This window comes from Cervus elaphus, chromosome 18 (assembly GCF_910594005.1).
Source record: "Cervus elaphus chromosome 18, mCerEla1.1, whole genome shotgun sequence".
Taxonomy (NCBI): Eukaryota; Metazoa; Chordata; class Mammalia; order Artiodactyla; family Cervidae; genus Cervus; species Cervus elaphus.
In genome coordinates this window covers 21,109,517-21,134,710 of record NC_057832.1, presented here as the reverse complement: position 1 = coordinate 21,134,710, position 25,194 = coordinate 21,109,517, and the positions used below count along the sequence as shown (strand labels likewise).

General features: G+C 40.6%; 1 protein-coding gene across 1 annotated transcript in view; it reads left to right on the top strand.

Moving 5' to 3' along the window:
• Positions 1–14,218: 14,218 nt before the first annotated feature.
• The window catches only part of CALCR (calcitonin receptor), a 110,024-nt gene continuing 99,048 nt past the window's right edge, over positions 14,219–25,194 (top strand). Inside the window, exons 1-2 of the mRNA XM_043873414.1 lie at positions 14,219–14,260; positions 14,446–14,672. Of these exons, the coding sequence (XP_043729349.1) occupies positions 14,643–14,672 (30 nt within the window). The 5' untranslated portion in view covers positions 14,219–14,260; positions 14,446–14,642. The remainder of the gene's footprint in view (positions 14,261–14,445; positions 14,673–25,194) is intronic.

The window sequence follows — 25,194 nt, the reverse complement described above, 5'->3', positions numbered from 1 at the left end:
GAGTATGGATGTATGTTAAAAGCTGACTGGATACAACATTTGCAGCAGAAGTTTAAATTTCTCTACCTACTTAAATACATGGCAGAATGCCTCTTTAGTACAGGAAGGCTCTCCCCAAGAAACAACAAGCCTTAGTCTGTTGCCTCTGAAGGGGCAAATCTTAAATAATTTATAGACTCGTTATTTTTTCCTTTAATATCCACATACTTATAGATTAAAAGTACCCCTCTTTTAAAAAACAAAAACATAAATATTAAAAGAGTCTATAGCACGATGTTTGGTCTTCCTAAATAATTTATCCTACTATGAGTAAGTGATCTGGATGTTTTGCCAACTTAGAAACACAGAACCCTTATTTCTTCAAACACTCCCATCTCAGAATGTATCAATACTAAGACAGGACATTCATTTTCTAGGAGACATTTGTCTTCCTCTCTGTTTTGGGATGCAAGTGCTATTTTTGGAGTATACAAGCAGAGGCAGACATGTTTTACAGATGATGTACAGGGTCTCTGGAACTGCTGATAGGATTCTGGAGCTTCGGTCACAAAAATGCCACACTCCAACAGGACCCGTCTACTCAAGGCACCACTCTGTAAGGGGACATCCAAATTGGATTGACACCAAAATTTGATTACAATACATATTTTTTTAAATGGGGTGTAGGCTGTAATTTTTTAAAACCTTATTTAAGTATTTAATAATAGAATATTTTAAACATACCAAAGAAATACCCAAAAAATTAACTTAACAGCCTCCCATATACCTACCACCTAGATTTGACAGGGGTTTAAATTCTTGGGCAAACTCCGAGAGATGGTGAGAGACAGGGAAGTCTGGCGTGCTGCAGTCCATGGGGTTGCGAAGAATCAGACAAGACTTGGCGACTGAACAGCAACAATATTTTATCACAATTTACTTGTTTTTTTTTTTAAGAAATAAAACTATACTGCTAAATCCTAAGTCCCACTCCCCATCCTTTCTCCCTCTCTCTCATTAAGTGATAATACACTAAATAGTAGTATATCTTATTTATGGACATACCTAAGTAATACAAATGTAAAAGACTTCTTTTAACTAAAGACAGTAACAACGAAAAAAGAATGGGTTCATTCAGAATTTGTGAAGCTACACTCCAGAGTCTAGAATGGAACTTGGCACATTTTTTAGGTAAAAGGCAAGATAGTAAATATTTTAGGTCTCTGTTTCACCTACTCAATTCTGCTTTTGTTGTGTGCAAGCAGCCACAGAAAATACACAAATGAATGAGCATGACTGTGCTCCCATATAACTTTATTGACAAAAACAGAGGGCAAGCTGGATTTGGCCCATGGGCCACTGACTTGTATTAAACAGTTAGCTGAAATACAATTATATAGAGAGTGAGTTATTAATAATATTCACTACGGTTCTTGTAATAACTTCTCTGAAAGAAGTCAAAACTGTCCGCAGGATCCACTCTCTCCTTCTTTTATAATGATACCATTTTCAGCATATGGTGGACTAGAATAACAGATGGATTTTCCCATATGATTTATCCAGACTCTTATGTTGTTTGTGGCCATGTGACTAAGTTGTGCCCAATGAGCTGTAAGTACAAGGTCACATGGCAGCTTCTGTGAACTTTCCTTAAAAGAAAGTTGGCACACACCCTTTGGTGACTTTTTCTTTTACTTCCTGGATCCTGCTGCTGGAAATATGGTTGCAGTCATTGGAATTCTGTTTTAGCTCATGAGGACACGAGCCCCACCATATGAATGGAAGAGCAATAAGTCCGAACAAACCCAGATCTCTGGTGACTTGGCAGAAGGAGATCTTCTCATTGCCCATCTCAACAAACTTCAATATTAATCCAGAGTTATGTGGGATTCTCATGCATGCGTTATAAGTTGCTTCAGTCATGTCTGACTCTGTGCGACCACGTGGACTGTAGCCCACCGGGTTCCTCTGTCAATAGGATTCTCAGGCAAAAATACTGGAGTAGGTTGCCATACCCTCCTCCAAGGGATCTTCCTGACCCAGGGATCGAACCCATGTCTCTTATGTCTCCTGCATTGGCAAGCGGGGATTCTTGCAGTCACATCTAATTCCTACTGATACAACTTTCAGGCCTACTGAATAGGCAATGGGCAGAATCATCAGATCCACCTAACGTCAATATTCTTGTCTAACAGAATGTCCTCCCTCCTTATCCAAACTCTGCACGACTTGCCTCTGTTCATCATGGAAACTGCTAGGGGAGTTCATGTTTACTTATATTAGAAAGTTAAACAAGGAGGCTTCCCTGGTTAAGGGAAGGAGGCTTCCCCTAGTGGTTAAGACTACGGGTTCCAGTGCAGGGGGTGTGGGTTCAATCCCTGATCAGGGAGCTAAGATCCCACATGCCCTGTGATAAAAAAGCAAAACAAAACATAAAAAACAAAACAGAAGCAATATTGTAACAAATTCAATAAAGACTTTTACAAAATGGTCCACATCAAAAAGAAAAATCAGAAAAAAAAAGGTATACAAAATTATACATGAATCTCCTGTCTACAACTCTTGAAGGTAAAGACCTAAAGTGGTAGCAGAGACTTTATCTCTTACTGCCCTAAATCTGATGAATACAATACCTATAGCAGATTCATGCAAATGCTAAAAATTTCACTGTGCTTTCTTCTAAATGTGTTGTGCCTATTGCCCTAGACAACAGACTCTCAGCTACACTGACAAGTGTTGTTTCTACACAGGGGCCACTGTCACGGTGGTTGATGTTACTTGTGCTGCCGTAGTAGAGACTGGAAAAGCACAGATTCTGGACTGGGCAAAGTCTGGAAACAGTTATCCCAGTGCGTGAAAACCAGGTCATCCACACTTTGACCTTATATTCTCTCCTAGCTATAACACCCTGGGTTTGAAGTAGTTTATTTCACATCTGTTTTCTTTTTTAATTTTTTTTTATTGTGGTAAAAGTCACATAATATAAAACATGCTATTTCAACCATATTTAACTGCACAATTCAGTGGCACTATGTACATTCACATTGTGCAACTCTTGCCATCATCCGTCTCCCGAATTTTTCACCTTCCTAAACCGAAACTCTATCCCCATTAAACACTAAGTCTTCATTCCTTCTCCCCAGTCTCCCATCCACGTTCCAGGGCCACTGGCATCTACCAGTGTACTTTCTGACTCTATGAATTTGACTATTCTAGGTATCTCATATAAGTGGAATCAAACAGAATTGGAATGCATTTTTAAGGTTAACTTAATATATATCCTATAAATATATATACTACTGTGTATAAAATAGATAATTAATGAGAACCTATGGTATATCGCAGGAAAAATAAAAAGTCACATCAGTTTATAAACCACTCCTCCTCATCAGATCCTAGATAATGACTGGAGGAGGTAAGTTGCAAAGAGGATTACAACCTCAATTTAAATGCAATTGAAAATAAGAGAAAGATAAGCAGATGTGACTAATATTTTTAACATGGAAAAACTACTGGGGGAAAAGGAACCAGAATGTTAATGTTGCTTATCTCTGACTGGTGAAGTTACAGGTGGTTTATTTCTTCCTTTTTATTTTCTAAATATTCTCCAACAAACATTTATTACTTTTGAAAATGGAAAAAAAAAAAAACGTATATTTCAAGTTCCTGAAAAAAAACTCAATTTAATAAAGAAAACAAGTAGAAGAATGAAAAATATAGAAAAATCAACATGGCACAGAAATTAAAAGCAAGTAATAGACCAACAATTTTCTTTTATCTGCAAGAAAGGAAAGCAACAAAGATGTGGCTACTCAAAGAGCAAACGATTTTCCTTTGGTTTGTTTTAGAGTTCCAATCCAATTAATCTTCCAGTTTCTTATTCTCTGAGCCTTTGAACCTCAGTTTTCCCTTCTATGAGATTGCACCCATCCCTCAGTACAGAAAATTGATGTGAAAGCACCTGGATTTCCATTTCTAGCAAATGAATAATCAGTTCCAATCATTATAATAGCAGATTTCAATTAATTCATGAAATTCAGTGTGGGCACTGAGCTGTCATGTTGAGTGGGAAACAAAGATGAATGGGAAAGTCTCCCTTGCACCCAAGGATGTCACAACTGAGTTGGGAGGATTAGAAATATACCTGAATCGTTTCCATGCAATGTTCTTCATCACAGAGGAACAGAGTACAATGGAGTTCAGAGGCAGATTAAGAAAAGTTTTACAGGACAGAGTATTCCAGCATAAAGATGCAAAGAAACACTCTGGCAAGGGGAGTAGAAATGCTGAATTCTAGAGTTGGCTGTGCCAGTAGTAATGTGGCACAGAACAGGGTTATAAACCCTAAGTTTCGGATTCATCATTTTTCCAATTAGAAGGATTTTCCCAGATGATCTCTAAGATAACTTCTGCTTTTATAACAAACAGTGTTTTATGTGAGAACTGACCTTCATAACTACAGATAAAAATTGTGCATGTGTGATACAGTATAAGGGTATACGTATGTTTAATCCTCATAAACATGAGGATACAAATAGGATGATTATTGTTCCCATTTTTCAGCTGAGTAACTGAAGCACAGATAGTGAAAGTAAATCGCCTAAACCTTAAATTCACATAACTGGATTCAAATCTAGGTAGTCTTGAGGCAGTACTGTTTTAGTGAAGCCTTGAAAGATTTTTAGGGTTATCTTTTTAATAATAAAAAAGAAATGAGTTTCATGGAAACTCACCATGAACAAAGGCAGAGAAGTGGGGGAACAAGAGAGATTTAGGGAAGCAGCATGCAGTCCTGGAAAGGGTGACCTTTGTATCTAAATACTAGAGTTGGAATATTTATTCATTTTGTGACAGTGATAAAATTACATAGACGCTCTAAGCTTTAATTATCTGTAAAATAAGGATAATAATATGTTCCCTGTAGGGTTGAAGTGAAAATCAAATAAGATAATACATGTAAAATGCTAAACACGGTGACAGGCACACAATGGGTACCTAATACATGGAAGCTATTACTACAAATGAATAGCCCAGTTTGGGCAAAGCATGTCAGGATAAGGTGAGAACTGGACAATAATTGGCTACAAAGGTACAGCTTGGGAAAATTTTGAATGCCTGAACAAGTTTAGATTTTTTAATCAAGTCACTTAAAGTTTGCAAGGAGGGAATTTTTATATGTTGACAACCAATATTAAACTTGAGTTTCCTGAACATTCACTTGATGGTAGGAGGAATATGATACTGAGAAGGATCCTCAGTGTAAATAAAGATATATGGAATATAATCTACATCCATTTACAAGGATACTGGCTCTGACTTCCCAGTGTATGGGATTGTTGAATTTTCAGGGTAGAAATATATTATTTTATTTTAGAAGTGTCAATTTCTTAAGGGCTAAAAGTATAGAACGATATTATTAAATAGAAAATACCTGAACTGCCTTTATTCATTTATCATCCAAAGTTCAATGTCCAATCTAGTGACTTCTCACTTTGAGCAAATGAATATGTGACAGAAAGAAAACATAAACTAAATAAAAAGAAAAAATAAATAAATAAAAAGAAAAAAGTCTGAATTCAACCTACTTGGACAGTTACAAATTAAAAATGAATGTGGGGACCATTAAAGACCTCGCCTTCCAATGCAGGGGATGTAGGTTTGATCCCCGGTCAGGGACCTAAGATCCCACTTGCTTCATGGGATCTTTTCTGGTCAAAAAGCCAAAAAACATAAAACATTGCTACCAGAAGCAATAGTGTAACAAATTCAATAAAGACTTTGAAAACGGTTCACGTTAAAAAAAAAGAAAGAATGACTGTGGAATCAGTCAATTTCACCAAAAACTAATCCATGCATTTATTGAAAATATGTTATATACCTTGCACTTTGCTAAAGGCTTCATGTGTTTATTTCAATTAATCCCTAAAGCATACTCACCGTTAAGTATTTTATTATTGCCGTTTCTTAAATGGGAAAACTGAGATTCAGAGACATTAATTTGCCAAAGTACACAGAGATATTAAATGACTTGAACCTGAATTGAAAACCGAGATCTGATGCTCTTGTATTTAGTGCAGCCGATACGAGCACCTTCACTACCACTTCCACCCACATCTCAAGCGCTGTGCCACTATTACAACACCAACACTACCACTGTTGCCATTCTGACTACCACAACCACTCCATCACTATCACCACTATCACAGCTACAACCACCACCGACAAAGCACCGCAAATACCAACACCACCACCATCATCACTAAAACCACCGTCGCAGTCACCAGCACCACCACTGCCAGCATCCACTGCCATTGTCACCATTGCCACAACCACCACGAGCAACGTCAGCACAGTGAACCACCACCACCACCATCATGACCACCATCACACCCACCGTCACCATCATACTAACCACTATCTACTACCAGCATCCACTGCCATTGTCACCATTGCCACAACCACCATGAGCAACGTCAGCACAGTGAACCACCACCACCACCATCATGACCACCATCACACCCACCGTCACCATCATACTAACCACAATCACCAGCAAATCATCACCACTATTGCCACTATCACCAGTATAACCATCTCCACTCCCACCACCAGTTTCCTTGGCACCATTACCCCCACAGTCCCCTCCAACACCAACACTAATACCAAACATCTCCACCACCAACACCCCCTTCTGCCTCTAAGGGAGACTAGCTTCTTTAAAACCAAATATCGTCCCAAGGACAAATGACTGATGTCCATAATATCTCCCAAGAGTAAATTTCTTTCCCAGCTTCCTCCTACACAAGAGTCGTGTCTTCATCAAAAACACCTCTCTCCCAGAACAACTGTCCTCAGTACTTCTACCACAGATAGTTGCTAAGATATTTTTAAGATCAAGAAAACCGGGTGGAGAGGGAGGTGGGAGGGGGGATCGGGATGAGGAATACGTGTAAATCTATGGCTGATTCATATCAATGTATGACAAAACCCACTGAAAAAATAAATAAATAAATAAAGGAAAAAAATTTAAAAAAAAGAAAACCAGAATTAGTTCTATTCTCCATGGTCATGCAGTAATGTATTTTATAGCATAAAAATATTTCTAAGTTTTGAAAGAGTAAAGTTCATAAAATGATGTGTGTATTTGAAGGGAATGTAATCCATAAATCAGCATGTGGGCATGGAAGCTTGTTAGAGACTCAGAATCTCAGGCCCCACCTGTGATAAATCAGAATCTGCATTTTAAAGATCCCCAGGTGATCTGTGCCACCTTAAAATTTGAGAATCACTACCCTAAATCTCATAATTCTGCCACTCTGCATAAAACAGTGGATGATTTTTGTCCTTTTTTTTAAGAGCTCAACACAGCCTCATTAGAAACATAAAAATATTTACTTTTAAATAATAGTATAAAAATAAGTAATAGTATAAAGCTGTTTTCAAGTAGCTAAGAATCTAGCTGGCTGATCATTTGAGTGATGAAAATAAAAACTGGTATTCTTTCTTAGAGGAAGGCACACTTCAATACGTAGGAGAAATTTTGAGTTACGGAAAAAAAAAGAATATCAGAAAAGGGTTAAAAAACAAAGTAAAATATGAGCAGAAAGAAACAATAACAGAGAGAAAGCATCCTTTAACTAGAACAGGAATAAAGAGGACATGGAAAAATACTGCCCCCCTTTGAAGTAGAAAAGACAAGGCTGGTAAATGGTGATGCTAAAGTGACAGAGGTTTAATGAGGTTCTGAAGGTGTGATTTTCACTCCCGCCACCAATATATATGTATATAGTAATCAGTTTAGTACTCTGTAGTCAATTTTTACAAAAGATAGCCTCGGTGACAAGGGTAGTTTAAGAATCACCCCAGAGATGAAGCACCTGCTAGCTCATGGTCCTTTCTCTCTTTGAATCCTTTTCCTTATCATGCCTTCTCTTTATACTAAAAAACTCCTTTCTCTTTTCAGTTTCCACCTTTGAAACATGTGTGCCCCCTTGTCATCATCTTCCTCTCTGAGTAACATACTCGATTAAAAACAATTTCAGAAGTATTTATAGATGCCTACCAGGGACCCATTCTCCCAACATTTAAAATCACAGTATTTTAGGATGTTGGAGAGACCCACCTGAGGCAAAGGAGTCCTGTTTCCCTTATAAACTGTGTCCCTTAGGAACTAATGCCTCCGTTCTCTTTCTCCATCTCCTCCGGCCAGCCAGGGTAGATGCAAGTGGAGCAGCAAATTCCAAATTTTATCAGAATATTTTCATACATTTAAAATCTCAATTTTAACAACAGGGTCCACTATTTCCCTATTTTTATTTTGCTTTAAGAGTATCTCTTCTCAGTGTTTTATGCTGATTCCATTTTTTTCTATTCTTTAAGTGCCCCAGTCATGCAAATTATCATCAGGATAACATTTTTGCTTAAGCTACGAACTGGAAAGAATCTGTTGTAAATGTCTAAACACAATATCCAAAGAAAAATTGTCTGGACAATATATTCTATTGTAACATGATTTTATTTATGTATGTTTACCATGTAATTTAAAATGTCACCTCTTATTTAATACTTAAAAAAAGGAAAACTCTATTTCTGGGGCCACGTATAGGCTTTGTGTTTGTAACACTCACCCACCCACATCAGAGACTGTTAGTGCCAGAGTATTAGATTTCAGGGTGACGATAACTAGTAAAAACAAATCTCTTCCCAGGCAGAATTAATCCCCTCTTTTCTGAGCTCCTAGGGCAGTGGAACATACTTCTACTACAGATCTTTGAATTATTATTAATTGTTTAAATGGTCTGACCCCTCTATTAGACTGTATCCTGTGCCTAGAAGGCAAAAATCTACTCTAATTCAGATGGCTAGGTGTTCGGTTTGGAGTTGGCTGAAACATTATTTTTTGAAAAAAATAATTTCTGTCATTTAAAAGTATGTGAATCTGTACAGAATTGCCTATTAAGATAATCTTACAAATATATAAAATATATATATTTAAAATAAATATATATATATATATAAAAAATCTGTGCTGGACAGTTACTGAATTAAGGCCAGTCAAATATATATTAAGCCTGTCAAATGCATACATAAGCCAGTCTACCATATTAGACTGCCTATGTTAGAATCCAGTCTCCATCGTCAAACCATTAAATATCAGTATCTGCACCTCTCCACAATGAGAATAATCATCATACCTACTTCCCAGAGTTAAAATGAGAATGCCCTGAGAGTTTAGCATACAGTAGGTGGTTGGTGTTCATTAAAGCAAATTCAATAAAGCTATTGATTTTTCATCAGAAAATGTAAAACCAAGAATCATAGATATTGAAGGTAAATTTTGCTTTATTTTTGAGGGAAGTCGTATATTCTCTTGCATTTTAGCACTCTGCCGACAGATCCAGAGACAATCCAAGCCAAAAGTCTTGCACCATGTTAGGGTTCTCTCCTAATTTAACTTCATACGGACCAGCCCCAAAGTACCAAAACTTACTGCTCCCTGTCCCACTTAGGGCAAGTCAAATACTTCCCATTTGCCAGGTTCCTGATCACAAATTAAATATAATTAAATTACAGAGAGTCCTTTACATGTATACACACACACAAACACACACACACACACACAATCACAAAAAGAACATATTCCAGATCCTAGTGTTACTTATTTTCATTTAACAAGGACTGAAGCAACACTCTATGAGGATTTTTACCGGGGAGCTCAACATGGCCAGCTCCGTCAAATCTCAGCTCAAGGTACCCCCTGCCTGCCTGTCGGTTACTCTGCCTATGATCTTCCTAGTATTGTCAGTATCTGAAATCAACAACTTACTTCTCATTTTGTTGATTATGTATCTCCATCCTCCCATAAGAACATAAACATTTTGAACTCAACGATTCATTATTTATCAAATGATTGAATAAATAAATGCATGCACCATTTGCCTCTGCAGTTTTCCTCCTGGATTCTGAATTTCTCTGCAGAATTCTCTCTAGAAACTAGGAAATAGCTGGATATTTCCCAGCTTTAGCAGACATGGGGCAAGAAGTTTCCACTGCCACTTAATGGTGTATGTCCCCACCATCTCCTCCTAACGGGAGCCATTCATTCATAAAGTTAACAGTTAACCCAAGTAAGGCTTGTGTAACTACAATCTGAAAAGACACTTCCTAGCTTAAGTGAAATTTGTTTTTTCTCTGCCAGGAGACACAACTGTGTCTGCAGAGCAACACGACTGTGTTATACCCTTTGAAAGATGAAGAGGGAAGAGACACAAGTGCATTGTCTCCTATTTCCGGAAAAGACACAGAAAATCAAAGCCGGAGACTACCCTGCCCGAGAGAGAGCTTGATCTATCAGGTGGAAGTTCAAATTGTTTTAAAAGGAAAATATTTCTTTTTCATTAAGGTGAATTATTCTTCTCTCTGTCATGATGAGGTCTATAAAGCTGTGAAGGGTAATTATATAAAGGATAATTACCAGCTGTTGTCTATTTGGAAGGAGCCTAAAAGAGGAAGAAACAGACATCCTCAAATAGATTGTGGGTTCCTTGAGGGTAAGGGCTACGTATCATATTTTGGGGGGTTCCCCTATGGGTAGATAGATAGGCCAGGGTGTCATGACATAAGGTAATATTGAATATGCAGTGAATTGTGTGTTGAGGGATTGGGTTGTATTTCAAGGTAAGGAAAAATTTGTTGTTTGGGGTGTTAAACTAGGAATTGGGTTCCTGAAAGAGGCCAGAAAACTTTTCTCTACATTTCTTTTCAAAAGAGAATAAACTCAAATGCAGCTATCCTGATAAGTGATTTTTCTTCCAAATATAACAAAATGCATACATTTTTATATGCATGACTTTTCTCAGTCCCTCCAAAATGTGACCTTCCCTTACATAATCATATTTAACAAGAACAAGCTTTAGTAGAGTTAGTTGTTAATAAAAGGCAATCTTCCTTTCACTCACAGCAATTCAAAAATTTCATGATTTTATGGAAAAGTCAGTGGCGTCTAAAACCATAAATGGCATTAAAGTGATACAGCCAGAATCCTGGTTTTGCGGAAGAGAAACCTTGTTCTGAAGACACAAGGTTGAGAGGTCACTCGGCTCTATCTTTTTTTAAAAAAGAGGAAAGGGGACAGAAAGAAAGGGGCAAAGTCTTGTAAAGACAGAGAATTTAAAAGTCACAAGCAGTCGGAGAAAACTTCAGAAATGGTTATGACATTTCAAGGTGCTTATTTCTTGACTGCCCCTTTGATGAACTAATTTTATTTGAAGGCTTATTTGCAAATATAAGATATTCCATTTGAAGTGTGGCTTATTATAAACAAGTATCAAGATATTTTTGCTTGTGAGAAAAAGAAACATACTTTACTTTGTATCTCAGTACACACACAGAGACACAAGTTTCTTGCTCACACCCGTCACAGAGATGAACTCTGTATTTTCTATTCCACTTCATTTTTAAAATGTAGCTTGTGCCTCCTAAATTGGTTTCAGAACCCTGTAACAGCCTCATGGTATTTTTAAAAACATTGCCGAGTCCCCTTATTAGACCATCCGCAGGTTAACACCCACCCTCCAAGGGTCTACAACACTGTATCTACTTTAGGAAATATTTTGACAGTGTTCGGACAGCAACAGAGTTAAATCTCTGTAAACGCCAAGTGCTTCTAACAGGTGCAACCCCTTTTGGCGCTCAATAAATGTCTGTGTCCGATGCTCAATTTTATCCTCTTGAGAGGCCAGAGAGCCTCATCTTTGACCCCACTTCCCCTTCCCTGAAATTTACCTACAGAGAACTCTTTTTCCTCCAATATTGTCTCTAATTACAATCAGCACCTGAATTCATCTGGGTTCCTTATGTTTATACCACACCCAGCTGGACTTATTTTATAAAACACTCATGCCACTTCCTCACTAATTCTTAGACTTCTGTTTTGTCTCTCTAAGTTACAGTTAAGGGTCTCACACACCTTTGGTAGCTTTATGGAACCAAGCCCCATCCCGCTCAGAATACCAGTTGCCAATCGGAGATAATGGATGCCCGAGGATAAACCTACAACAGAAGAATCTCCCTGTGCCTGCTTGATAACACTATGCTGAGGACAGCAACACCCTCCACTTAGCAAAACCTCTTCCTGATTCAATGTTGTTGCCACGATTTGGGCTACCATAGGGAAATGCTCAGTGCTTGGCCCCCAGAAGCTGAGCATAGGGGATGCTCAGACAACTTTAATAATTTTCTGCTTGTTTGCACTGGCAAAGGTGTATGTAAGAGGTGTGTCAAAGGAGGGCATGGTCAGGTAGGTGTTGGCTGGTCAGCCCCAGATGATTAGCAAGGGGCTATTGAACCCAGGAAAAAGTCAAAGCACAGAGGGAATATTCATATCTACATCCAGAAATCAGATTTCTTGTACAGGTCTTATTTGTATTTGTGTGTGTGTGTGTGTGTGTGTGTGTGTGTGTGTGTGTGTGTGTGTGTGTGTGCGTGTGTGTGTGTGTGTGTGTGTGTGTGCGCCTTTGCAAGATTCCTCTCCCAATGGTCCAGCTACCTTTCCTAGTTGTATTTTTTACTGGTAAATACATCATTCCCACTTAGATCCTCAGAATGAAGGGACTGTGGGATAGTCCCCTGCACTGGGGTGGTGCTGTAGGGTTTGAATGCATGGTGAGTCACACACAGCCCTCTGGGTCACCAGACTGGGGGTGGCAGCAAAGTGGGGTGGGTTATGGAGGGGAGAAGGAGCCTGGAGAAACAAAACCTCTAGTAAGGTCTGCCTTACCCCTAATAAACCCATCTGTCCCTGGACACTCTCTTCCCCTTGAAAAACCCCCAGTCACATGAATTTGGGGCGCGCGAAGTCCCCCCAGGGTGGGAAATGGGAGTTCAAAATAGGACAGAAGCACACGCACCTTTTGCCCGGAGTGTAATCTCTCCAGGGAAGGGATGAGAGGACAGATGCGTGCAGGTTGCAGTCCCACTCACAGGGCACCTCTGCCGCCTGAGTGCTTGGGAGAAACTCGGACTGTGCCGGCAAGTGTGCTGTGCTGCCGGCTGGCTTCCTTCCCGTCCTATTTGGTCGCTGTTGCCGTTAGTTCTTTTGCTGAGTGCGGTAATGTTGGTAACCTGGACGGTCCACGGCCACCTCGAAGTCCCGGGACACGGCGAGATGTTGCTTTCTTAGCCCAAAGTCCCTTGAACAGAGTTAGGGGGGAAGAAAAGTATCCACGGCTCCCTTGCTCTATCCGGCGGTGGGCTAAAGGATGTTGAGGGCTGTGCGTCCTTGGAACCAACTTGCCCACCTCCCAGAGCGCTCCCGCCAGCTGGAGTAGTGCCCTGCCTGGAATCGGGTTGTCCCAGGCTCTTCCTCGCATCAGAGGCTTTGGGGGTGGCGGGGGGTGCGGGGGGGAGAGGCACTGGACACCCCGGTCTTCCTCACTTCCTCACTCGGGGTAAGCCACTGTGCCCACCAGCAGCCCCCCACGTGAAGGGCGCTGCTCCTCGAATCCAGCCTGCGCTTCCGCTCTGCACAGCTGCCCCAGTCTGAACGCTCTGCCAGCACTTTCCGGACCCCCACGGCCCCCTCCTCATCCCAGCTCCTTCCCCGGCTTCCTCTCAGGACCCCAGTGCCTAGCCCACCGTCTCCCCACCCACCTCCATCTCACTTTCACCACCTCGCCCACTAGGGACCCTCTCTCCGCAGGCTCCCAGGTGGTGCTGTCCCCCGAGCAGTGGCTGAAGGAGCTTGGGGGGGCGGGGGGGCACGATCTCTAGGGGTGGGTTCTTTTGGAAACTCGCCCCTGCGGAATTGGCATCCTCTGGGGGAGGGGGACAAGGCTCCCAAAAAGCTACCTCCGTCCCCCAGCCCAGACTGTCGCCCCCTCCCCAGGGTCTAACTCGGGTCGCTCTCAGGCTCCTCGTGTTTACGCCGCCTTTCACTCCGGGGGGGGGCTCGTGGGGTGAGCCCCCCGCCGGGACTCCAGCCAGGCAGCCGCGGCGGGCCCAGCCCCACTCGCGGACCAAGGGGCAGGGGGCTGTTGCGGAGGCGCTCGGAGCTCTCCTGCTCCCCCTCCCTCTCCGGGGACAGGAGCGGGCTGGCGGGGGCGGAAGGCTTCGGGGACAGGGGGGGGCTGGCGCTCATCAATTCCGCCGCCACCTCTGCTTCCACGGGGGGGTGGAGGGGGACGTGGAGGCGGGCCGGTAGGGCGGGGGAGCGGGCAGGAGAAGACTTAAGTCGGGAGAAGTTTGCGCCCAGCTCACTGCTGGAAGGGAAGGCGCCGGGAAGGTGAGCCTCCTGGACTTTGGGGAGGTTGGACTCAAGCGTGGGGATAAGGCAGTTTGCCTCTTAGCCTATAATACAAGCTGGGGTTAGGGATAAACTCTCACTTAGAGCAGAATTAAAGTGTCAGGAAATCAGGAGGGGGACGAGGCAGAGAGCGCTCCGGACTAACGTAGTTTTCTCTCCACTAGGACGGCCAGCCCCCCAGGCTCTGGGTGGGCTGCGCCGCGCCGCTCTCGGACCTTCCTGGGTTGGAGAGGTGCGCACCGTCCGCACCGCACCCAGCGGCGGCCGGCCGTCTCCTGCTCAGGAGATGCTCGCCGGAGCCTGAGTTCCTGAGCCTCTGGAGCGACCACCTGCGAACGCCCTTGGCTTCTACTGCGCCACCATGGAGGGCAACTCAGAGAAAATACTCCAGGTAAGGAGGGTCTTTGAATGAGAGGGATTTATTCCGAGCTCTGGGATGTTCCGGGGTATGGTGGAGATGCACTAGGTCTCTTGGGTTTTGATTGCAAAACCGCAGTTTGATTGTGATGTTTGAGGGTCTGATTAGGGTCGGCTTAGTCTCAGCCGCCTCTCCTTACTCTTGATTAAAGGAAAGCTAGCTGTCCTGGGAAGGTGCTGAAACTCAGGGTGTCATGTTGAAGAGTCCTCTGATTGTGAGTTTTACTCTGCTGTTAATATCAATTTCCCTTAAAAGTTTCATTCTTCAGCTTCCTGAGTCTGAAAATTACCCAATGAGGGGCTGAACGCTGTGGATTTTTCCTCAGAGATGTTTATTAACTAACAAACAGATGATACGGCATCTACGTGATGTGTCTTGGTTGTTCTCGATATTGGTAATGAGCCCGGTAGTCAATGGCATTACTTGTTAAGTCATGTTTTACAGAGAATTATTTTCAACAATCATTTATGCATAGCTGCCATTCTTCACACCTATTAGGAAAAATATGTTGTGTGCACAGTTTCCAAAAGGGTACTCTTTTTTTCATGACGCTCTTTCCAAGGCTGGGTGAAAAACTTCGAGAAAAGCTCTAACATATTAGTTCTGTCTTCCTGAAACATTCATCCTTGTGGCCCAAGGAAATCCAGTCAAAGTCAAAAATTAACAATCCAGTTAGATTTCTAACCCATTATTCAGGCTATATTTTGCAGAACTGTCTAAGAAAATTTCCATCTGAAAGCTTTAACCTAATATTACACAGTACATGCAAGACTAGAAGGCAGGGTTTCATCGCTGATCTTCAGGAGACCCTGACTGCCGTAGTTAACCTGAACCAAATCATCTATTCAAGGTTATTTGTTGCATTATTGGGTGATGGAAAGTGAAATGCTCAAAATAAACCAAAGTGTGGCCACACAGTTTCTGAAACTAATCTTTAGAAAGCAGAGTGTCCAAGTTTGAGTGTATCTTAAATGGTAATAGAAAAACAAATAGTCCATATATTTGGGCAACCTTCACTTACCATTAGAGACAATGGTAGGAATGTTATAGTGTTGTGGGATTTTAGTGGTTTTCGTGTTGTAGGAATGGTTTTAGTGTTGTGGGATTTATAAAGTATCATTTGTAATAGCATGTTGGTAGCCTACTCCGTGTCCAGTTGGAACCCGGCTTTAAAAGGTCAAAATTGCTGCTTTTCTACACTGGCACTATGAGAGGGTCTAAGGTGATTAGCTTTGCAAAACAGCTTTGCAGGTGAAGTCAGTATTCTCAGTGGGCACTCATTTCTACTCGGTGTTTTAACTTAGGTCAAAACATCCATCGGTCGGGATTTGCTTTGGTTCCATGCCTCTCATCTGCAGTTAATTTCAGAAACTATAGCCACAAGAATAATAGTCAGTCCTTGTAAAGTACTCTAAGGTTATTTATTGACCATACCGACATACCCAATATGGTAAACACGAAATCCTTATTATAACTTATTCATAAGAACACATAAATAATCTTAGAGTTGTTTTGTTTCATGATGCTCGGAGTCGAAGAAAACTCTCTTCTTGGTGAACTTCTCAGATACTTTCAATGTTGACATGAATGAAAATATTATCTACTGCTGGTTTTTATTAGAATAAAAATGAAATGGAAATAAGAGACTGGTGATGTTTTCAATGATAACCTAAACCAGTGTTCTCAACTCAGGCTGCAAATTAGAATCAATGCGAGAACTTTCAAAAAAAAAAAAAAGATGCCCAGACATACCTCAAACTAAATAAATCAGATTATCTGATGAGGGGGTTTACATTGTGATGGCTTCTTTAATGTGATTGTAATCTGCAGCCGTGGTTGGGAACCACTGACTGAGGCAGTTCCCGTCGGCTTTGGTAGAGTCGGGTGATGTCGGAGAGTCTTGGAACATAAATGCCATATGTTCTATTGTGGGTCTAATTTTATTTTTAATATTTATAACCTGATAGCCCAAATAGAAGAAATATATTTCCCCCCCTTGATCGTAGATGTTTAAACCATAATGGTTTCTGGTAAAAAAAATATATATATATACATATATATTTATATACATATATATAATTATATACACGTATAATATGTATATATATGTATATATATACACATAAAATGTATATATGTATATATACATATAAAATTTATATAAAATATGTATATATTCATATACATATATAATTTTTTTCCCTAAAAAACAAGCTATTGAGTCTGAAGCTTATCTGACTGTCCAGAAAATGGTTTAATAAATTACCTCTAGCTTTAAGAGCTATTGAAAACAATGTTTTACCAAATACAGAATTTGATCTTATTTTTGCTAAGATCTATATGATGTATAATATGCAAATAAGTACCCTTTTGAAGGCCGAAAAGAAGAAAATAGTACCATGTTTTTCGGCACACCAAATAGCATAGCCCAGGTGCCGACTATAGTATTTTCATGTAAATTATTTTCTTTAAAGCTTACAATAGCCTTATGAGGTACCAGCTTTTCTTTTGATTTTACCTATAAGGAAATTGAGGAAATTAACCCATTAGGTTAATGAACTTGTTCAAAGCCACAGAGTAAATCTAATATGTGTTTGAACCCTGGTCATCTTCTTCTAAATTCAATGCTGTTATAAAATATAGTTAATACACATATTTATATATGTACATCTATTTAATTTAAAGACAGCATTTTTCACAAAGCAGTATTAATTAAGAACACAGATTCTGACAGGGCTCTCCTTGAGTTTCATGCCTGACTCTACCATCTTCTAGAAGAAGCTGTATGGTTTGGGACAAATTATATAACCTTTGTGCATCTTAATTCTCTTCATGAAATCAGGTTTTTCTAATGAGAATTCAATGAATTAATGTTTGTAAATCACTTTGAGTAGGTGCCTGGTACATAGTAGGTTCTATGTAAGTGCTATATTTTTTAAATGTCATTTATTCAAAAAGTATTTGTGATTATTTATGATATTCCAAGCATTCCATTAAGCCTGAAGTTACATAGACAAATAATGACCTGTCCTCAAGGTCAATAGAGAATGACCAATACATATGTAATATTCCACTCAGGTATGAGATTTTATTCAACCTTAATTATAATTGAAAGCATTATTTTATGTGACCACTCTGTGCTTTTCAATACTGATATGATCTTATAGAGGTCTATGTAATGAGTATTACAAAACAAATTACAAATGAGCATTACAAACCAAGTGATAATATTTCATGTTGTCACCATGGTATTAACTTGTTTTCAATTCTATCAAAACACAGAAAATAATATTAATTTATGTTTCTGGCTTCACTTTATGAGTGTAGAAAACTAGTAATATGGAAAAATGTTAAGTTTTTATAATTTTATTTTAGAAATGAAGAATCGAGAGGGAAAGAATTGATAGAAAATGGCATCAGAATCTATTTCTCAATATTTGCAAGTGCAGTTTTCTTGAATTGTTTTTCCAAAAAGGGTGTTGTCTGTTTGGAATGTAGTTCAGTGCTTTTTTTCTTTAAAAAAAAAAAAATTTTTTTTACGTTCAGAAGAGTGGATCAAGGAGTGCAGTTAAAGGTGTCTAATACCCAGCCAGCCAGCCGGCTCTGCAAGACCATTTCTCATGGAAGCTGACTGTGCTTCTCCCACTGTGCCTTCGGCTCCATGCCCTTGACCCGCACTGCTGGATACCCCCAGGGTTCCTCTGGGTACCTGAAGTATAAGATTATGTCTTTGTTCAAATGAAAAACCTCTTTATTAAAAGTAGCATATGAATTGGTATTCTCTGTAGAGGAATAATACAAATACTCTAAACCCAAGGAGCTGTTTCTCAAAGAAATAAATTCCGGGCTCCATGAAATATTTTCTGCTTTTGTAATCAGTATTTAACCATTCTATTTCATTAAAATTTCTGTTTGCAAATGTGTATCTTGCTTCTGTCTTATCAAGTCTCAAGGCTACTCCAGATTTTTCTCATGGAGGCTGCATTTTTCTTCTACGTAGTTTCACTGCCACCCCTCTCATTTAAGCTTTTTTAATTACCTTTAACAAAATACTTAAATGTTCCCCTAATATTCAGCCCCGTTTAGTCTCTCTGTAATGCATTCAGTGTTATACAACACAGTCAGACTTGTTTTCTAAGCTCCCATTTTGTCACCCCGTATTCGTAATTATTCAGCAATTGCCCTGGGAGCCTAAGACTTAGAACCACCCTTCAGCCTAGCATTGAAGAGCAGCTTTCATGATGAGATCTCATTTTATCTTTCCTATCTAAGCCAAGTAGAAAACCTCAACAGCTTCCTAATTCCAGTTCCAAAGCCATAGTGATGCCACAAAAATTGAACCCAGGCTCTCCTTCATTTTCAGCCCTTATGAAAATGAGCCCTTATGAAAATTTTCAGCGGGCAATCTGAATTGATATTCTATTGCCTTAGATTGGGGTATGGGTGGGAGGGGGCCCTTTACATTCATGGTTTAGTTGCAGAGCTGCTTTACTCCGGTTTTATTTTTTTCCTGCAGCCCCATCCCCAATCCCTGCCTTTTATTTGTCTGGTAGTTTAGAATTTGGCGTTTCAAATATCACCTTCCCCTGTCCTTCAAAACATATTCAACATTCCCCAGTAACACGTCTAACAAATTACCATCCTCATAGCTTTGTTCATATTTAAAAACTCAATAAATGTTTCCTAAATGCCCATTGCCGTCCTAGTCCGGGCATATTGTGACAAATTACAGTTCCTGGCTTCACGGGGGACTGGAAGCGTCAGCCAACCCAACAATCACGGACCTGTGGGGTAAGTACTCCGAGAGAGACACGCCAGTGAGCACTACCGAGGGAGGAACAGCACGGAGCGGGACACCGTGGAAGCGTTCCAAGGGTGGTGACCCGAAATGGGGACGTGATTCAGCATTTAAGTGACAAATCAATGAGCCAGATAAGCAGGGGAAGAGATGAGCTGTGTTATAGCCAGGACACCAGACGGTGAAAAGCCCTGCAGGCTTGAACTAACATGGTGATTTGGAGCAGCCACAGGTATCCAGAGGCACCCAGGAGGTATCCTGCGATGCAGGACACAGAGGCGAAGGCCTCGGGGAGAAGCACCTACAGCTCCGACGAGGTCTAGTCTTGCCGAGCCAGCCCGGTATTACAGCAGGACGGAATCTGCCTTCCTTTTAATTCGTATCCATCCGCCTTCCATTCTAATACTCTTCCTATCTTTCAGCCAGGCTGATGTGTCAAAATGGCAGATCTGATTATTTAAACGTCCTCCTTTAGCTCTTTCAAGGGTCCCCATTGTCCTCATGACGAAATGCAAACCGTTCAGCACAGCGGCATGCAAGCCTCTTGTGACCCATACCCTGCCGACCTTGCCAGGACTAATCAAAATACCCTACTGCAGTAACAGAGAGGAGAAACAATTAAGAGTCACCTTGGTGGAGATAGAAAACAAAAAGGGGAAAAAAAAAAAAAAAACAAAACAGGTGCTTACAGCGGTCTGCGAGGGTAGTTGATGAATGATAGAAATGTGAACTAGGAAAGATGAGGGAAAGGAACGATTGTGTGAGCAATTCCAAGTTTCTTTCACAGATAATAGGAGAGATGCATGTCCTTCACATAGGACAAGTAATAATTTGGGAAAGGCAGATAAAGAATTTAATTAGGAATGTGATGCATTTGGCTTATCCAAGTGGCAATGTCCAATAGAAGTAGATACAGAAATGGATTTCAAGAGAGAATTTTGTACCAGAGGTACAGGTTTGGGAGACAATCATGTATCTATTCCAGCTGATGGTGTAGGAATGGAGGATATAGCCTATAGAGAAGTTAAAAAAAAAAAAAAAAGAGTAAAAAATGAAGGGACCAAAGGAAGCAGAAAAATAAGAACATCTAAGACAGAACATTCGAGAAAGCCAATTTTTTAAGGGTCAGTGGAAAATGAGCCTGCAATAAAGATAGAGATGAAAGGTTAGATGAAAGGAAGTAACACAAGAAAATGTCCTATTAGGGAAGCCAGAGGATAAAGTGGGCAGGCACCTAGACTCAATGTTGCAAGTAAGTCAAATGGGATAAGGATTGAGAGATTGCAACTGGATTTAACTAAGAAGGAGAAGTGAGGAAATGCAAGCATTGAGTGTACACGACAATTTCAATCAGTTTGATATACACTCCTTACTTTATCTCCCCTTTTTGAAATCTTAACAATTCCCTATAGCTTAACTTAAATACTGCTTCTTTTTTAAGTCTTTCCAGTGGTCAATTCCCCTGCTCCCAAACAAGATATAATATCACACCCTGTGATATCTCTTTCCTTGGGGCTTCCAGAGGTAGCATGCATGCACACCTGTGTGTGTGTGCCTCTGTGTATATAAAGTATTCTTCCCTTTTGTCATTCATTCATTGAAATAAACTCTTAATCTCTTTGATATAACAGTGTATTGGGGGAAAATATGAGTTTTATAAATCCCCTCCCTGCAAAGATTGCAATTTAGAAATACCCACCTTTCAGCACCCAAATGTCTCCCAGAATATTTGTGTACTTAGAAACTGCACATGTGAACTATACATGTGAAAGATGCCAATTTTGGATCACAAAGTATACCATTTAATATTTGTTTTATGGCATTTTATTCTCCATTTTCTGTTGTGGATATCTGGGTTTTTTTTTCTTATTTCCCTACTATATTGAAAACGACAGTCACATATTTATCCCATATCCAGCACACACAAGAGACCATCTCTTCTCTTCCTGAAATGGGTTAAATTTACCTAAACATGGTCATGCTTTTTTTCCCCCTGTAATTATTTTTGTTACACTGAGGCTTAAATTTTTCTTCTTTTATGGTATCAGCTCAATATTGCTACAGATTTCAGCCCCTTCTGTCTAAAATCAATAATCCATTCACATCTCAAAGCTTCTTACACCCACACTCTTATTTCCGGATTGAGTCGGTGTTGACTGGAAGAGCTAACTCTGTTTTCTTCATTGAGCATTTAAAACAGAACTTACCTATTCACAGCACAGCATTTTGTTTAGGCATGCAGAAGCATTTCCCATCCGCCTCTTTACACTTTCTTAATCACAAAGTAGATTCTTCTACTTCTCCCATGCTTCTTGCACTAGGCGGAAGCTACTTAAGTAGTATTTATTTTCTGTAGAAAAGGGAAAAAATAGAACTGACCTCTCTTATGTTACCAGTATGGACTGGCATCCTGGGAGCAATTAATTCTCAACTGTTTGAATAACTGATCATCAGCAAGTTAATACCTTTTACATGTTAGGAATATAAATAAAATAATTATGAAGCAGCTATAATTCACTGAAGTCCTACTGTGCTGGAGAGAGTGATGTGCAGTCACTTCTCAAGACAGTCCTATGGAAGATTCTCGATCCCACTCCACAGGTGAGGAAGCAGGGACACAGAAAGCCAGTGAGGCTCACCAAACTTCTCGGAAGCGGCAGAGCTGGAACTCAAACCTGTTTGCCTAATGCCAAAAGATTGGTTTATTTCACAACTGCAGTCAAATGACATTTTGATGACAACTTAGACATCTTTTATTAGAATTGTATATATGAATTGTCTTGAATGATCAGAGCCTTTAATAATCAGTGGAATGGGGAGCTCCTCTCCGTGGACATTTAAGTCAATCTCTCTGGAGCTGTCAAGCTCAGTTTTCGCACCCCCTAGGGTTTCAGGAACTACGCCTCTCTCAATAACCAACGCCCAAGAATTTGGACACATTAGCCTGTGTTCCTGAGCCTCCCCTGGTTCACGCCATATGCCAAGTGGGCATTCTAGGTAGTTATGTACACACGCAGGAATTTCCCGCACAGCAGTGAAAAAGTGAAATGTGACATTAGTTCTTCTAGGATTTTAGGCTTTTACATCTGACCCAGCCTATTTCTATGAACTAACCAAATTAATTTATTGTAAACAAATATGAATTTGGTGTCAGCTGACTATGAAAACTGTATTTATCCCTTTCTGGAGCCCAAAAGTAATAGCACTTACCCCAGGACTAGACTAAGAAAAAATTATCACTTTGATGATAATAATTTTTAAAGGAAAGTTCTGCCATTTTTTAGAAGTTTCCTCTCTGGTGGGTTTTCATAAAGTCAACTTGGGCAACAAGGGGAAAAAGGACAGGCGAAGTGCACTGCTGCCAAATTTAAATTTCAAATGGACTCGACTCATACATTAATTAACCCAAACTTCAGCATAATTATTTGTTGCTAACCTTAAGTCTGACAGACAGAATTCTTACAAGCAGGAGAGTGTAGAAAATGTCAGTGTTTATGGACATTGAGGTGGGATCTCTTCAGCCCAAGATTCAGAGACTTTCACAGCACAGAGAGCACAATAATGCAAATTGCTTTAACACCTCATTCCCTGGACCCACCACAGGGCTAAAAGGTCAGGACAATATTAGAACACTTTTTCATCCCTAACATCATATAGACTGCAAAGATGGCATTAAGGCAAAAGAAAAAATCCCAGCAAAGTGGTGAGTGATCACTGTTGCTCAAGGGCCAATTCAGAAACCATGAGACTTTACAGGCTTGCTTCTTTTCCCCATTCAAAGCAAGAATGACTTTATTGCCTCCAATGAGGAAAACGTACATCTTGCAAATTAGATATATCATTTTAGTGAATAGAAGGTCAATGAGAAACTTGGCCTTTCTTCTTAGCTACTGAAATGTTAATAATTGGGGCAGAATTGAGTAGTGGCAACTTGGAGTCAGCATATATCAACACTGGAAGTTGTCTCTCTCAGCTGCATTTTAATTTGTGAAAAGGCACTCCTAGTATCTGAGGTGATGTGATACATTTCCTCGGTAGCTAATATTTTATCCATAGTTTTGATGTGGAGTCGAATGCTTTTACTAAAGAGCAGACTGAGGCAGAGATGGCGCAATTCCCCACCCGTAGATGACAGTGCTGCCCGGTAAACTCCAGCCTTCTGACTCCAAGTCCAGTGCTCTCCCTGAAGAGTCTGCAAAGGGGCAGGGAGTCATGAACATTTGCAGGCAAATATTTGCATGAATGTATAGAGATGACCACATGGAGAGTTAAACACATGAATAAGAACGGCCCTGGCTACATTCCATAAGAGGCCCAGCCTGTCTCTGGAGGCCCCTCCCTTCCCTTAGTTTCCCAAAGCCCTACCACTCATGGGGTTCCTCATTATTCCAGAAACCTGCTCTCCTAAGAAAGAGCCCCACTGCTTGTCTTTCCAGTCTCCCCCTCAACCACCTTTTGCCCCCACCCCCAAATCAATTGCTTTTCTTTTACCCTATTCCTACAAACCCTGCCATCTGCAGATGATCTAGTAGTGGCATAAACCCTTCCTCTCTTCAAGAAAAAAACAATTGTGTTATCAATGATTCAGGAGGCAATTCTTGAACCTGGCATTCACTGACACGTGGTAGTTGACAAAATCAGTTTGGATCTTTAGTATGAAATTTGCAGCTTGAGGCTACACTTGAGCATATTCAAGGCTTCGAAGCCCCATTTGCCCTGTATCCTCCACGGGCAGTGTAACCAACCAGGGTCAGCCCTTGCAGGGAGCACTCCACTGGCTCCTGGCTGGCCTGCTCACTAGGCCTTGCACCCCTCCCCTACATAGTCTCTGCTCAGCTCCTGAAGTGAACTCCTAACGTGGAAATCAGAGCAGGTTTCCCCCTGTGCATCATCGTGAAGGGCTTCCCACCACATCTGCGCCCTTGCTGCCCCACCCTTGGTCGTGGCCTCTAGCGCTCTGTGACCTGGCTGTCCCAGCCTCGTTGCTCCCATCTCATTTACCTGGACCTCTCAGTCTGCCACACTCATCTCAATCCATTCACCGGAGCACAACACATCTTTTTCCTCTGCACACCCTTCACAGGAGCTCTTCCCTCCGTCTGGGATGCTCCTTCACTTATTTTCATGGATCTGGCTGCTTCCCTTACTTCAAACCTTAGCTTAAATGTCACTCCCTCAAAGAGGTTCACCACAGTCAATCACGCTTTCTAAAGTGTGTTGCCCTGTTCATCTCTCTCTCAGCTCTGTGATTATTTCCTAACAGTTAGTGCAGTTCACAATCATTTTATTTTCCGTTCCTGTCTCTTTTTTATCACCTTCATTAGAATATAAAGCCCATCGGATCTGTCCTGTTGATTCTTTTTATTTACAGCACGTGATTAATATCTATTTAACAAATGAAGGTATATATTCATTTAATCTTGTCCTCACAGCATTTCTCAATTTACACAGCCACAAGACCCTTTTGTGATACACCAGTTCTTAATACCCTGCTGAAAATCTTTGGGAAATATGGCTTTTCAGAAAGTTAAGATAATAACAGGAACTTTAAGTACTGATGCAAGGGTGGCTTGGGGCAGGTGGTCCTTTTTGATCATTTTCAAATTTCCTCTGAGATGCAGCTGTTCACAGTGGGATTGACCATATGATGTCATATTCATGAGTCTAAACGGGTCTGGTACCTGCTGAGACAGAACC